Source organism: Lonchura striata, chromosome 25 (assembly GCF_050655825.1).
Source record: "Lonchura striata isolate lonStrDom1 chromosome 25, ASM5065582v1, whole genome shotgun sequence".
Lineage (NCBI taxonomy): Eukaryota > Metazoa > Chordata > Aves > Passeriformes > Estrildidae > Lonchura > Lonchura striata.
Window position 1 is genome coordinate 1,310,963 of NC_140727.1, and position 13,222 is coordinate 1,324,184.

General features: G+C 62.7%; 3 protein-coding genes across 3 annotated transcripts; 1 reads left to right on the forward strand and 2 right to left on the reverse strand.

Moving 5' to 3' along the window:
* Positions 1-1,622: 1,622 nt before the first annotated feature.
* Positions 1,623-4,339, forward strand: GPATCH4 (G-patch domain containing 4). The gene is made up of 7 exons (XM_021532199.4): positions 1,623-2,054; positions 2,341-2,414; positions 2,494-2,586; positions 2,772-2,879; positions 2,996-3,096; positions 3,209-3,259; positions 3,382-4,339. The coding sequence occupies exons 1-7, from the start codon at positions 1,979-1,981 to the stop codon at positions 3,995-3,997; spliced, it is 1,119 nt and encodes a 372-aa protein (XP_021387874.2). The 5' UTR covers positions 1,623-1,978; the 3' UTR covers positions 3,998-4,339.
* Positions 4,284-6,919, reverse strand: NAXE (NAD(P)HX epimerase). The gene is made up of 6 exons (XM_021532204.4): positions 6,644-6,919; positions 6,388-6,496; positions 5,357-5,467; positions 5,106-5,219; positions 4,873-5,020; positions 4,284-4,790 (listed from the first exon to the last, which is right to left on the reverse strand). The coding sequence occupies exons 1-6, from the start codon at positions 6,877-6,879 to the stop codon at positions 4,588-4,590; spliced, it is 921 nt and encodes a 306-aa protein (XP_021387879.2). The 5' UTR covers positions 6,880-6,919; the 3' UTR covers positions 4,284-4,587.
* Positions 6,920-6,975: 56 nt separating this feature from the next.
* Positions 6,976-11,431, reverse strand: TTC24 (tetratricopeptide repeat domain 24). Its single transcript, XM_085561012.1, has 10 exons — positions 10,538-11,431; positions 10,248-10,466; positions 10,039-10,167; positions 9,796-9,917; positions 9,563-9,679; positions 9,347-9,417; positions 9,188-9,252; positions 8,942-9,074; positions 8,539-8,715; positions 6,976-7,936 (listed from the first exon to the last, which is right to left on the reverse strand). The coding sequence occupies exons 1-10, from the start codon at positions 11,142-11,144 to the stop codon at positions 7,837-7,839; spliced, it is 1,740 nt and encodes a 579-aa protein (XP_085417138.1). The 5' UTR covers positions 11,145-11,431; the 3' UTR covers positions 6,976-7,836.
* Between the last annotated feature and the right edge of the window lie 1,791 nt (positions 11,432-13,222).

The window sequence follows — 13,222 nt, forward strand, 5'->3', positions numbered from 1 at the left end:
CATTTTCCTCTGGTGAATAGAATTAATTATTTTAAAACATAATGAACGAAGCAATTTCTGCAGCAGGTAGTGGCAAATACAGCTGATTTATTGGGAGAGATTTCTACTGTTAAGGATATATTTATACTTCGTTTCACCCCCTTTCCCTGGAGGGGATCTGCAGCCTTTTCCCCCCAATATCCCACTGTAACACTTCCAACTTTGAAATCAAACCTCAAAAATGTGTAGGAAAGATGGCAGGAAACCAACATCTACATTCCTTTCCATAAACCATTTTTTTGGTTACCAAGTTCCATGGCATGGGCAGTTTCCTGTGGCTGCAGCCCTGGCTATGAAGGGCCAAATTCAAAGTGACTCAAGAGAAGGTCATGGATTAGGACAGCTTGGAAAATATGTGTGTGTGTGTGTGTGTGTGTGTGTGTGTGTGTGTGTACAGGTCACCTCTGTGTGTGTCTATCTGTCTGTCCGTGTATCCAGGTCAGCTCCGTGTGTGCCTGTGGCACACCCAGCAGGGGTGTGTGCATCACTCAGCAGGTGAGGAGGGCTGGGTGTAGGTGTGTGTCATGTTCACACACACATGAGTGTGTCCGTGTGTGCGCTTGTGTGTGCACGTGCATGGGTCTGTGTGCGTGAGTGTGAGCACACAGGCTCATGTGTGTGAGCACGTACACATGTGCATGCGTGAGCACATACATGTGTGCCTACGTGTGAGCACGGCTGTAGATGTGGGTACAGGTACGTGTGCACGCGTGTGAACATGGCTGCAGATGTGGGTACGGGTACGTGTGCACGCGTGTGAGCACGGCTGCAGATGTGGGTACGGGTACGTGTGCACATGTGCATGCGTGGTTTTGTTCGTGTGCACGCCCGTGTGTCCCCATCCTGCCTATCCCCGTGCCGTGAATCCCATGCCTCCATGTTCATGTCCCATGTCACCATGACCCCGTGTCTGTGTATTCCCCATCCCCGTCGCCATGTCCCATCCACGTCCCCATGTTCCTCTCCCTGTCCCTGTGTCCATGTATCCCGCCACCCCATATCCCTACCCCTGTCCCCATGTCCCTATCCCTGTCCCCGTGTCCTTACCCCTGTCCCCATGTCTGTGTGCCCCCATATCGCTGTCCCCGTATCCCCCTGTCCCCATACCTGTCCCCATGTCCTCCTGTGTGTCCTCCTGTCCCCATATCCCTATCCCTGTCCCGATGTCCCTCCCCTGTCCCCGTGTCCCTCCCCCTGTCCCGATGTCCGTCTGTCCCTCCCCCGTCCCCGTGTCCGTCTGTCCCTCCCCTGTCCCCGTGTCCGTCTGTCCCTCCCCCGTCCCCGTGTCCCTCCCCCTGTCCCCGTGTCCGTCTGTCCCTCCCCCGTCCCCGTGTCCGTCTGTCCCTCCCCCGTCCCCGTGTCCGTCTGTCCCTCCTCTGTCCCCGTGTCCGTCTGTCCCTCCCCCGTCCCCGTGTCCCTCCCCCTGTCCCCGTGTCCGTCTGTCCCTCCCCTGTCCCCGTGTCCGTCTGTCCCTCCCCCGTCCCCGTGTCCGGCCCCGCCATCGGCGCATTCTCGGCCCCGCCCCTCGCGCATGCGCAGAGCCCGTTCCCGGCAGCCCGGCCGTGACCCCGCCCCGGCCGCGTGCGGCGGTGCCGGGACACACCGGGATATACCGGGATATACCGGGACACACCGGGATATACCGGGGCTAGTCCCGGGACACACCGGGATATCCCGGGATATACCGGGACTAGTCCCGGGACACACCGGGATATCCCGGGATATACCGGGACTAGTCCCGGGACACACCGGGATATACCGGGACACACCGGGACTCCCTCCGGGACACACGGGGGCACACCAGGACACACCGGGACTCCCTCCGGGACACACGGGGGCACACCAGGACACACCGGGACTCCCTCCGGGACACACCGGGGCACACCAGGACACACCGGGACTCCCCGCGACCGTCCGGGACCCCCGGCGCCGCCGGGCCATGAGCGCCGCGGAGCCGCCGGGCCGCGGGATGCTGTTCGCCGAGACGCAGCTGAGGCGGCACGGCTGGCGCCGAGGTGGGGCGGGCGGGGGTCCCCGGCCTGTCCCGTCCCACCCTGAGCGCCCCCGGTGCCCCCAACCCCCGGCTGCCCCCAGACTCCGAGCCCCGAGCCCCCAAGCCCCATCCTGCCCAGCCCCGGGACCCTGCGGCCCCCGGCAGCCCCCGGTCCCCACCCCAGACCCCGGTGGTGCCCCGGGGCCGCCCCCCGCTCCCCGCTGGAGCTCTCCCCGCGCCCTCGGGGTGCTGCAGCCCCGGTGCCCCGGTGCCCCGGGCGCGCAGGGTGACGGGTGCGCTGTGTGCAGGGCAGGGGCTGGGCAGGCGGGAGGACGGCATCGCCGAGGCCATCCGGGTGAAGGTGAAGTGCGACACGGCGGGGGTGAGTCCCGGTCCCCGCCCGGCCCCGGCGCGCTGCCCGCTGCCCCGCGCGGCATCCCGGACTCCTCTGCACCCCGCAGGTGGGACACGACGCGGCGGAGCCCTTCACCTTCCACTGGTGGGACCACGTCTTCAACCAGGCGGCTGCCAACATCGCCGTGGAGGCCGGGCAGGTTGGAGCGCTGGGGGTGGGACGGGGATGGGGTTGAAGGCAGGGGAGAGGGTCTGGGTTCCTTCGGTGACTCCTGTACTGCCACCGTATCCCCTGTGAGGAAGCAGCACCTTGCCGAGGGGCTGTGGTGGTGGAGAGGCGCTGCTTGGACGGGTCATTTCCAAGCCCTTTGCCTTTTCTCGCCAGGATGGCATCTCTGTGAAGGCGCTTTCGGAGCAGGGAGGCAGCATCAGCAATAAGAAGCCGCGCAAGGCTGGCGGCAGCGGGAGCCTGCTGTACGGCCGCTTCGTGAAGGTGACTGGCCCCCGGAGCCTGGCGGTGCACGGCCCCCAGCTCGTTGCTGCTGCGGCCCCCAGAGCCCCGTTTTCTTTGTCCCCCTTGGTCACAGTCCCTGTGTCTCTGTGCTGCAGTCAGCCACGCTCACAGCCTGTGGGGAGGAGTCTGTGACAGCGCCCGGCACCTCTGAGAGCAGCGAGGAGGAGGAGAAGCTGGACCTCTCTTCGGTCAGGAGGTGAGGCTGGGCCCATCCCTTGGCAGGGAGGGACGAGGGCTGACAGGTTCCCTGCCCCAGGCCGTGCTCCCCGCGCAGTGCTGGGCTGACGGGTCGTGTCTGTGTCCCGCAGGCTGACGGACGAGGAGCTGGTGCAGGCGTGCGGGGGCCGCACGGCACACAAGTGAGTGGCTGGGGCTCAGCTGGCCGGGCTGCCCCTCCTTGCAGGGGCTGCTGAGCAGGCTGGGCTGGGGCACACCTTCCCTGCTGGGGAGGTGCCAGTCCTTGCTGCCCGTGGTGTTGCAGGGGTGCCCGTCACGGCCTGACCATGAGTGCCAAGCTGGCGCGCCTGGAGGAGCAGGAACGAGCCTTCCTGGCCACGTACCGGCAACGGGAGCAGCAGCAGGAGCCCCCGGAGAGCAGCCAGGGCAAAAAGAAGAAAAGAAAACAGTCCAGGGACGGAGACAACCCCGAGGTGCTACAGAGCCAGGAACCAAACAGAGAACAGGAGGAGGTGTTGGGAGAAGAAAAGGTTGTGAGGAGGAAGAAAAAGAAGCAGGGGCCAAGCAGAGAAGAGGAGCTGACAGGAGAGGAAGAAGTCATGAGGAAGAAGAAGAAGAAGGAGAAGGTGATCATGGAGCCATGTGGAGAAGAGGTATCAGGAGAGGAGGGGAAGGTCATGAAGAGGAGGAAGAAGCCAGAACTAAGCACAGAAGAGAAGGTGGTAGAAGAGGAGGGGAAGGCTGCAAAGAGGAGAAAGAAGAAAAAGAAGAAGAAGCAGGAAGAGGAGGACCAGGAAGAGGAGGACAAAGAGGAGCCAGCTGAAACAGATGTACCTCTGCAAGAGATGGATGAACCAAACCTGGGACACAGCCCTACAAAGAAGAGAAAGAAGAAGAAGAGGAAGAGGGAGCCAGAGTGAGAAGTGACTTGGCTGCCATGCTGTGCAGCTGCCAGTCCCACCTGGCTGTAAGGGTCCTGATCCCGGTGCTGGTGGGTGCCATGGGCTTCTCTGAGCTTGTTCCAGATGGAGCCCAGCACTGTGGCCCAGCTGCCTGGGGATGCTGGGCTAAGAAAAGCTGGTCTGGAGCTGGATCAAGCTTTACTTCACCACCTCAATTTTCAAGAATGACCCTGGTTTCCCCCAGGCCCTGGGGAAGGGACCCATTTGCCATGGGCCTGCCACAGAAGGACACAAGGACACACGCTGCAGAGTACTGAAATATTTTTTCAAGGGCATGAATAAATCTTTATTGTAATCAGATTATCCCAAAGTGTGAGTGGCGCTGTGAGTGGCAGAACCCCAGGTCACCTTTACACCGGCAGCAGCCCCAAAGAGAGCTCTCCCTGCAGCCCCTCACCACTCCCACATCTACACCCTTCCATCCTGCTGGCTCACACCGAAGCCCAGTGAGGTGTTGAGCACCCTCCCAGCAGAGGCTTGGGCAGAATTTGGCCCTGGTGTGCAGTGCTGAAGCCGAGCCTGGCCCCCCAGCCCCTCTGGCCCCAGCTCTAGGTCAGCTGCAGGACGCAGTCTGTGCCGGGGTACGCTGGCAGGTTCAGAGCATATTTCTCCTGCAGCGCGGGGGGCACAAACCTGCCCCCAAGGAAGTGGTACCGGCCGGTGAAATGCATCGCTGCCTTCTTGGGCGCCGTCAGGGAGATGAGCATGTCGGGCTGGAGGCCGTCTGCCTTCCCCTTCTCCACATCCCAGCCTGCAACGAGCCCCGTGGCCAGGCTGGAGCTGGGACCACCCTGGCCGGGCACCTTCCTCTGGCAGGTGCAGCCACAACTCACCTGAGGGGATGTCGATGCTGGCGATGGGCACCGTGACGCGCTCCAGAGTGCTGAGGATGCTGCCAAAGGGCTCCCGCACTGCTCCCGTGAAGCTGAAGCCGAAAATGGCATCCACCACCAGGCCATAGAGCTCGTCGATGAACGCGGCCTGCGGCAGGGGTGGCAGCGGGTGAAGGGCAGTCCTGGCCACAGCAGCAGGGGCAGGTGCTGCCAGGCTGGGGGCTGCTCCTCACCTCAGTTGGGAACTCGGGGAGGAAGGGAATATCCATCTTCTTGCACTGGGTGGTCAAACCTTCAAAGAGTGGCTTGCTGGAGCGCTTGGGGTAATACACGGTTGGCTGGTAGCCCTGCAAGAGCAGAAGGCACCTGAACTAATCCCACCCTGGCACCAGCAGCAGCCAGAGGAGTGGGACCCTGGAGCCCACAGGGGTGCACAGGTACCAGCACCCTCACGGGGACCCTGTGGCTCCTGCGCAAGACTCACAAACATCTTCAGGTGCCGGGCGCAGACCAGCCCATCGCCGCCGTTGTTCCCTGGCCCGCAGACCACCAGCACAGCGGGCTGGCTCGTGGTGAAGGAGCTGGGTGGGTAGGCCTGATGGGGGGCAAGAGGCGCAGCGTTATGATGGGGAAGTGGGCTGGGATTCGCAAGACCCCCGATTTGGGACTGGCACGCCCATGGGATTGGGATGATTCCCAGGACCACCATCTGCCTCCCTGGTGCCCACCTTGGTGGCAGCACAGTTTGGTACACAATGCCAGGACCCCCAGGACCCTCCCTTGCCCCCCAGGGCCTGCAGGGTGGGGATAGTGGGGATAGGACTCAGCCTGTAGTGCTGGCACTCTCCCCCAGAACCTCCACCCACCTCCTGGCACCCGCCCTGGCAGTGGCACAGCTCAGCCCACCATGTTGGGACCCCCCTGGAGCAGCTCAGCCCACAGTGCCAGGACCCCCAGCTTGCTGCTGGCACTGGTGCAGCTCAGCCCACAGTGCCAGGACCCCCAGCTTGCTGCTAGCACTGGTGCAGCTCAGCCCCCAGTGCCAGGACCCCCAGCTTGCTGCTAGCACTGGTGCAGCTCAGCCCCCAGTGCCAGGACCCCCAGCTTGCTGCTAGCACTGGTGCAGCTCAGCCCCCAGTGCCAGGACCCCCAGCTTGCTGCTAGCACTGGTGCAGCTCAGCCCACAGTGCCAGGACCCCCAGGTTGCTGCTGGCACTGGTGCAGCTCAGCCCACGATGTCGGGACCCCCACCTTGCTGCTGGCACTGGTGCAGCTCAGCCCACGATGTCGGGACCCCCAGCTTGCTGCTAGCACTGGTGCAGCTCAGCCCCCAGTGCCAGGACCCCCAGCTTGCTGCTGGCACTGGTGCAGCTCAGCCCACGATGTCGGGACCCCCAGGTTGCTGCTGGCACTGGTGCAGCTCAGCCCACAGTGCCAGGACCCCCAGCTTGCTGCTGGCACTGGTGCAGCTCAGCCCACCATGTCGGGACCCCCTTCTGCCCCCCAGGACCCCACCTTGGCAATGGCGGTGGCACAGCTCAGCCCCGCCAGCTCCATCAGCTGGTCCACGCTGAACTTGTACTCAGTGAAGAGCTCCTGGTCGATAGCCTGGGCCTCCTCCTGCCTAGGGTGGGAGATGGCACGGCTGGGTGCCCCAAAACCCGCCAGGCCCAGCCCGGAGGCTCAGAGCGGGCGCGGGGCACGCACAGAGCTGAGCCCCGGTTACACCCGCACGCCCTGCCCGCCCGTCTCCCTCCGTCCCGCCGCCTACCCCAGGAAGCGGAGCCCCGCCGGGCCGGGCCCCGCGCTGGGGCCGTGCATGGCGCGGCGGGGAAGGCACCGGCCGCGCTCCCAGCCCCGGCTCCGGTTCCAGCCGCGCTCCCGGCCCCAGCTCCGGTTCCAGCCCCGGCCCCAGCTCCAGCCGCGCTCCGGGCACCGCCCGCCCGCCCGCGCCGCCGCCGCCGCCGCCAGCAGCCCCAAGCCCAGCAGCGCCCGCGGGCCCGGCATGCGGCGGGCACGGCCCGGCACGGCTCGGCACGGCCCGGTACAACCCCGGTACCACCCCGGTACCACCCCGGCACGGCCCGGAGCTGCACGGAGCAGGCGCGGGGCCGCCCCGGGGCGGAGCGCCCTGCACCGCCCGGCGAGCCCTGCGGGCGCCGCCGGACTCCGCGGCCCTCCGGCCCTTCATCTCCTCCCCCGGAGCCCCACATACGCAGTGGGGAACATGCAGATTTTCTTAAATATTACAATGAATATGATATGTGTAATGTTAGAAAGTTATGCTGTATTAATTCTCTTGAGTAGTGTGTTAAATATAGTTTTAGGTTCCAACATAATGTTAAAATAGAGACTATGTATGTGGGGGAGTTTTTGTTGGGTTTTTGTTTTTTTGGTGGTTTTTTTTTTTTTTTTTTTTTTTTTTTTGTTGTTGTTTTGAATGAGATACTCCGAGGAACACCTAAATCTTCCAAGAGAAGAGGAATTGATAGTTTTCTTATCAGAAAAAGTTAATTTCTTCAGGACTTGTTCAACTCAAAGACGCCTTGGGGATTAAAGAAAACAGCTGACATACAACAGAGTTCTTGTTTTAAATAGAATGTATGCATAACCATGAAGGATATATGGATATGCAACAGGCTGTTGTTTTTAAGGTTATTCCTTTGTCCACAAGGTATGTTTTTCCAAGAGCATCCGGATGTGTAATTCTTTGCTTTTTATTGTCTTGTAATTGTCCTAACTCTAAACTTTACTATTTTAATGATATTGTTAATTTTATAACCATTTTATTATTATTAAACTTCTAAAATTTTAAGAACCAAGTGATTGGTGTTTTTCACACGCAGGACGGTGGAAATGGAGCAGGGTCAAAATCGTGTTGGCCCAATGACCCACCTCCCCCAGCCTCCGGTTTGGACCTGCACAGGCCCCCCAAGAAATGGTGTTTCCCCGGTGTCCTCCTGGTCACACGAGGCTGCAGACGAGGGACAGAGTCCTGGTCCCCGTGCCAGGTCCCCGGCGGGGCCAGCAGCCAGCAGCAGTGGCACTGGGGTCACGGGCAAGGCTGCAAGGCCACGGCAGGTCCAGCAGGATGCAAAATGGAATAATCAAATCACCGAGTCACAGACTGGTTTTGGTGGGAAGGGATCTTAAAGCCCATCTCATCCCAACCCCTTCCACTATCCCAGGTTGCTCCAAGCTCTGTCTAACCTGGCCTTGAACTCTTCCAGGGATGGGGCAGCCACAGCTTCTCTGGGTACCTGTGCCAGGGCCTCCCCACCCTCACAGGGAAGAATCCCTTCCCAAAATCCCACTGATCCCTGCCCTCTGGCAGTGGGAAGCCATTCCCCTTGTCCCGTACTTCAGGCTCTTGTCCAAAGTCCCTCTCTAGCTCTGTTGGAGCCCCTTTAAGCAGTGGAAGGCAGGAGTGGGCAGGAGGTTCATACCAGGATCCTGGAAACCACCCTTAGATCTGCTGCCCCATCCATAGACACAGTTTTGGTGTTGGCTACGAAGTGCCAAAATCCCCAGCCCCTGTGCTGTTGGCCTGGGGTCGTGTCCATGCCAAAACACAGCTCTGCTGGGGTCTTCACTCATGAACCCTCCCCTCAGAGGACACTCTGGAGCCCAAACCTCCCTTGCCTACTCCCCCAAGGCATCACCTACCTCTCTGGAGGCTTCAGAGGGAGGGTTTGGTGGTTTCGATGCCCTGTGGAATGCAGTGTGAGACCCTCAGGCCTGGGCTCACTGGAGAAGTGATGTTCTGGTTGTCTGGGGTACTTGTGGAGCTGGAGGCCTGCATGGGGTGGCTTGGCCAGGGGCAGGGGGCTGGTGATCCTCGTGCTGAGAGACAAGTGAACCTCATGTGGGGGTTCTGGACAGCGTCCCTGACAAACTCCCCTGTCACACTGTGACTGAAACCCCCTAGGATCCAGCTGGAATGACCCCAAACATACTCCCAGAATTACATATCGTTAAAAATCTCTGGATTTTCACCATTAAACAGGAGAAGTCCCTTGTGCTGCAGAGGTATTTGGGTGCCAGGGGCTGTACTGAGGTGCCCACCCACCTGTTAGCCTGGGGCTCACTGTGGTACCCTGGAGCTGAGCTGGGACCATCGTCATCCTCCTCAGAGGTGCCCAGGAGGCCACTTGTGTTGCAAGGCTCCAGTGTGAGACCAGCAGTCAGAGCCACTCTTGTGCCTCCAGGAAGGAAGGACAAACAGGCAAGAGCACAGTATCAGATGTGCCAAGGGCTCAGCTCCATCAGGAATTGTCTGATGGCTCAATCCCACGTTTAGTTTGCACCCTCTCACCTGAATACCCGCGATGTGCTCCTGGCATATGCCAATACAGCTCGTCCTCAGCCTGGGCTTTCCCCCTGAAGGACATGGAGTGAAGGAAGGCTTGTCTCCTGTTTCATCTGGAAACTCATTCCAGGGAAGGAGAGAGAGGATGGCAGCTTTCCTACTCACACCTCCCTCCCCTGCAGCTGTGTCCTACAGGCATGGGGCAGTGTGGAGCAAAACTGCAGCTGGCTGGGCTCCTGATGGGATTAACATGTGTTAATCAAACATGTGTTAATCAAACATGTGTTTCCCTGAGCAAACTCGGGCACCTCTTGCCCCAAGCCCTACTGGGGTCCCAGTTCCCATCCCTCCAGAGTGTGCCATGCCCCGGGTGATGCTCACCAGGGCTGGGCTGGGTGCCCAGCCCCCCTGGTAGGAGAGGTGGCTGAGGCGGAGTCGGTGCTGGATGGCATCTGTTAGCTTGTGCACGACCCGTTTGTGGGCAGCTCTGGGGGCGTCCTGTGGTGGAGAGAACCTATATGTGTGATGGGCTAAGTGGGTTCGCCCCAGGGCTGAGGCCAGTGGCCCATGATTCAGGGGAGGGTCCGGCCCTGGGGGTGCCCATCATGCCTTACCTGACAGCGGGAAAGCAAAATCAGAGCCTCCTGATAGTGTCTGATGGCTCTCTGGGGGTCTCCCAGGTGGAAGCACGCTTCACCCAGCCCCTCGCAAGCTTGCCACTGTCCCTGCAGGTCCCCTGGGAGGCAAAGGGCTGCATCGGTCCCTGCACTGCTCAGCCGAGATCCCGGCAGGCAGCCTGACCCAGCCCGAGTCCGCCTGGCTCCGAGGTGCTGCAGGGCTGCCGTGCCTGCCCTCACCCGAGTCCCGGAAGGCTTGCAGGGCGTGCAGGTAGCTCTCCGCGGCAGCGCCGTGGTTCCCGAGCTGGCTGCAGGCGTACGCCAGGTTCCCAAAGCTCTGCGCCTGAGCCCTGCGGTTCCCCAGAGCACCTGGAATTGGGAGCACAGGGCTCCGTGCCGAGCCGGCACACGCGGCAAAGCCGAGAGGCCGAGACGGCGGTGCGAGCTACCGTGCAGCGCGGCCGCGTGCCGGTGCCAGCGCAGCGCGGAGCCGAAGCTGCGCAGGGCGTTGTGGGCAGCGCCCAGGTTCTGCAGCACCGCGGCCTCGCGGTGCCAGGCCCGCTGCGGTTCCGCGCCGCACAGCGCCAGGGCCCGCTCGAAGCTCTCGGCGGCCAGCGAGAAGATGTGGAGCTGCGAGTAGCCGAGGCCGATGTCGTTGTAGAGTTTCCCTGGGGACAGAGAGGAAAAGCAGCGTGGGAGCTGCTCGCCAGGGCGCTGAGGGCGAAGGGCGCGGCGTTACCTCGCAGGGCCGGGTCGGGGATGGTCTCGCAGAGCGAGCGGCACCGGGCGAGGACCCCGGCGATCTCCGGCGCCCGGAACCGCTGGCTCTGCAGCATGGAGCCGCCGGCCCTGCTCAGAGCCACGGCCGCGGCCCCGGGGCTCTCGGCCGCCGCGTAGGCCCGCGCCGCGTCCAGGAAGCACCGCGCGGCCCGCGCCGGCTCCCGCATGCCCAGGTAGCAGCAGCCCAGCTGCACGGCGGTCCCCGCTCGGCTGCCGGCCTCCGCGGCACCGGCCTGCCCGGAGACTTTCTCAGAACACTCCAGAGCCTTTGGAAAATCCTGGAGCCCTTCGTGCGCCGCCCCAATGCTGAAATAAAGGCTCCCCGAGTGGTCCCCGCTCTCCTCCTCCGAGGGCTGGGACTGGAGGAGGAACTCAAAGCCCTTTTTGGGCTTCCCAGTTTCCACGTAGGCGGCCCCCAGGTTGAAGGCACAAGCCCTGTGGAGCTGGGGGCTCTCTGTGTGCCTGGAGAGGAGCAGGGCCCTCCTGAAGCACCCCACTGCCTCCCGCCCGGCGCCCAGGGCCAGCGCCTGATGGCCGGCTCGTGTCAGGCCCTCGATCGCATCCATCCGCCCTGCCGCCTCATCCCCTCCCTCCTGAGCGGCTGCCCTGGCCTCAGCCTGCTTCTTCTTACGGCTCTTCTTGCAGCTGGTGGGGGCAGAGGGGGCAGTGGGGTGTGGGGGGGCTGTGGGGGAAGAGGGGACAGAGGGGACAGAGGGGGCAGTGGGATGTTTGGGGGCAGTGGGATGTGTGGGGACAGAGGGGGCAGTGGGGACAGTGGGATGTGTGGGGGCAGAGGGGGCAGTGGGGACAGTGGGATGTGTGGGGGCAGAGGGGGCAGAGAGGGCAGTGGGGACAGTGGGGGCAGTGGGGTGTGTGGGGGCAGAGGGGGCAGAGGGGACAGTGGGATGTGTGGGGGCTGTGGGGTGTGTGGGGACAGAGGGGGCAGTGGGGACAGTGGGGGCAGTGGGATGTGTGGGGACAGAGGGGGCAGTGGGGACAGTGGGATGTGTGGGGGCAGAGGGGGCAGAGAGGGCAGTGGGATGTGTGGGGACAGAGGGGGCAGAGGGGGCAGTGGGGTGTGTGGGGACAGAGGGGGCAGTGGGGACAGTGGGATGTGTGGGGGCAGAGGGGGCAGAGGGGACAGTGGGATGTGTGGGGGCTGTGGGGTGTGTGGGGACAGAGGGGGCAGTGGGGACAGTGGGGGCAGTGGGATGTGTGGGGACAGAGGGGGCAGTGGGGACAGTGGGATGTGTGGGGACAGAGGGGGCAGAGAGGGCAGTGGGATGTGTGGGGGCTGTGTAGGAAATGGGGTATGTGGATCCTGTGGATCCTGTGGGGGCGGTGGGCTGCGCTCCCAGGTCAGCAGTCTCTTCCGAATCCATGGGCAGGGGCAGCAGCCTGCCTGGAAGAGACAGACGTGCTCAGGCAGCCAAGCCAGCACAGTCCAGCCAGTGAGCACTTCAAATGAGCAGCATATTTCATATAATTTATGAAAAAATTAGGGATGTCTTGTAGGCTGTTTGCTGTTAAGTTTCAGGAAGGAAAAAGTGGACCCCACAAGCCTTGGTGGCCACGACAGAGGAAGGAGGTCACTGAGGGAGGAGGAGGGACAGCACGGAGTGGGAGTGGCTGGGGTGCCTTTTTGGGAGGCAGAATAATGGGTTGCACACACTTACTGTTTGCTCTTCAGGTGCAAAGGGTGCCGAGAGCGGGGAGCAGAGAGACGAGGCATCCCCGCCGCTGCGGCCGCGCTGCTGCCACGAGCCCCGGCTCTGCTGCGGGGCTGGAGGATGTCTGAGGTGCCTCCGTGCTTGGGCTGCCTGGAAAGGTGCCTGGAGCGGGTCACAGCCCCTGCTGACAGACGGCCAGGTTCTGAGACAGGAGCGTGGCAGGTGGTGGCACAGGCTGGGACAAAGCCAGGCCTGCTCCTGGGAAAGCACATCCCACAATGGCCCCGCGGGCTCCAGTTTCAGCCCTGTCACCAGGCTGGTGTGCAGTGCCATGGCAACTCGGTGCAGCAGTGCCAGCGTGAGCCCTGGGATGGATGGATGGATGGATGGATGGATGGATGGATGGATGGATGGATGGATGGGAAAGCTGTGTGGTGGACAGGACAGCCATGTAATGGATGGCACAACCGGCTCCTTGCTGTCACAATTCATGGCAGGTGCTGGGGGCTTGTTCCATGCGGGGGCAGGTTCATGCTTTGGAGCAGGTTGATGGATGGGCTCAGAGCAGGGAGGGTACAGGGCACCCCGGGGCCGGGTGGCACGTCCTTGGTCTGGCACAGCGCTGACCCCTTGGCACAGCCCGTGGAGTCCCCAGCAGCCGTCGCTTGGCCCTGCACCCCGGTGTGTGCCCAGCCCCTGCACCCCAAGGTTCCTCCTGCAACCCGAGGCTCCCCTCGCTCTCTCGGAGTCACCTCCCCGCACCCCCGGTACTCCCGGGGATCCCCAGTGTGTCCCATGCTCTTCCCCCCAGGCGTCCCAGTGCGGCCGCTCTCCACTGTCCCGGGGTCCCGGTGCCCCGGGATCCCAGTGCTGCTACTCCTCGGTGTCCTAGTTTCCCGGGATCCCAGTGCCACCGCTCCCCGGTGTCCCGGTGTCCGGGGGTCTTGGGGTCCTGGTGTCCCTCTGTCCCGGTG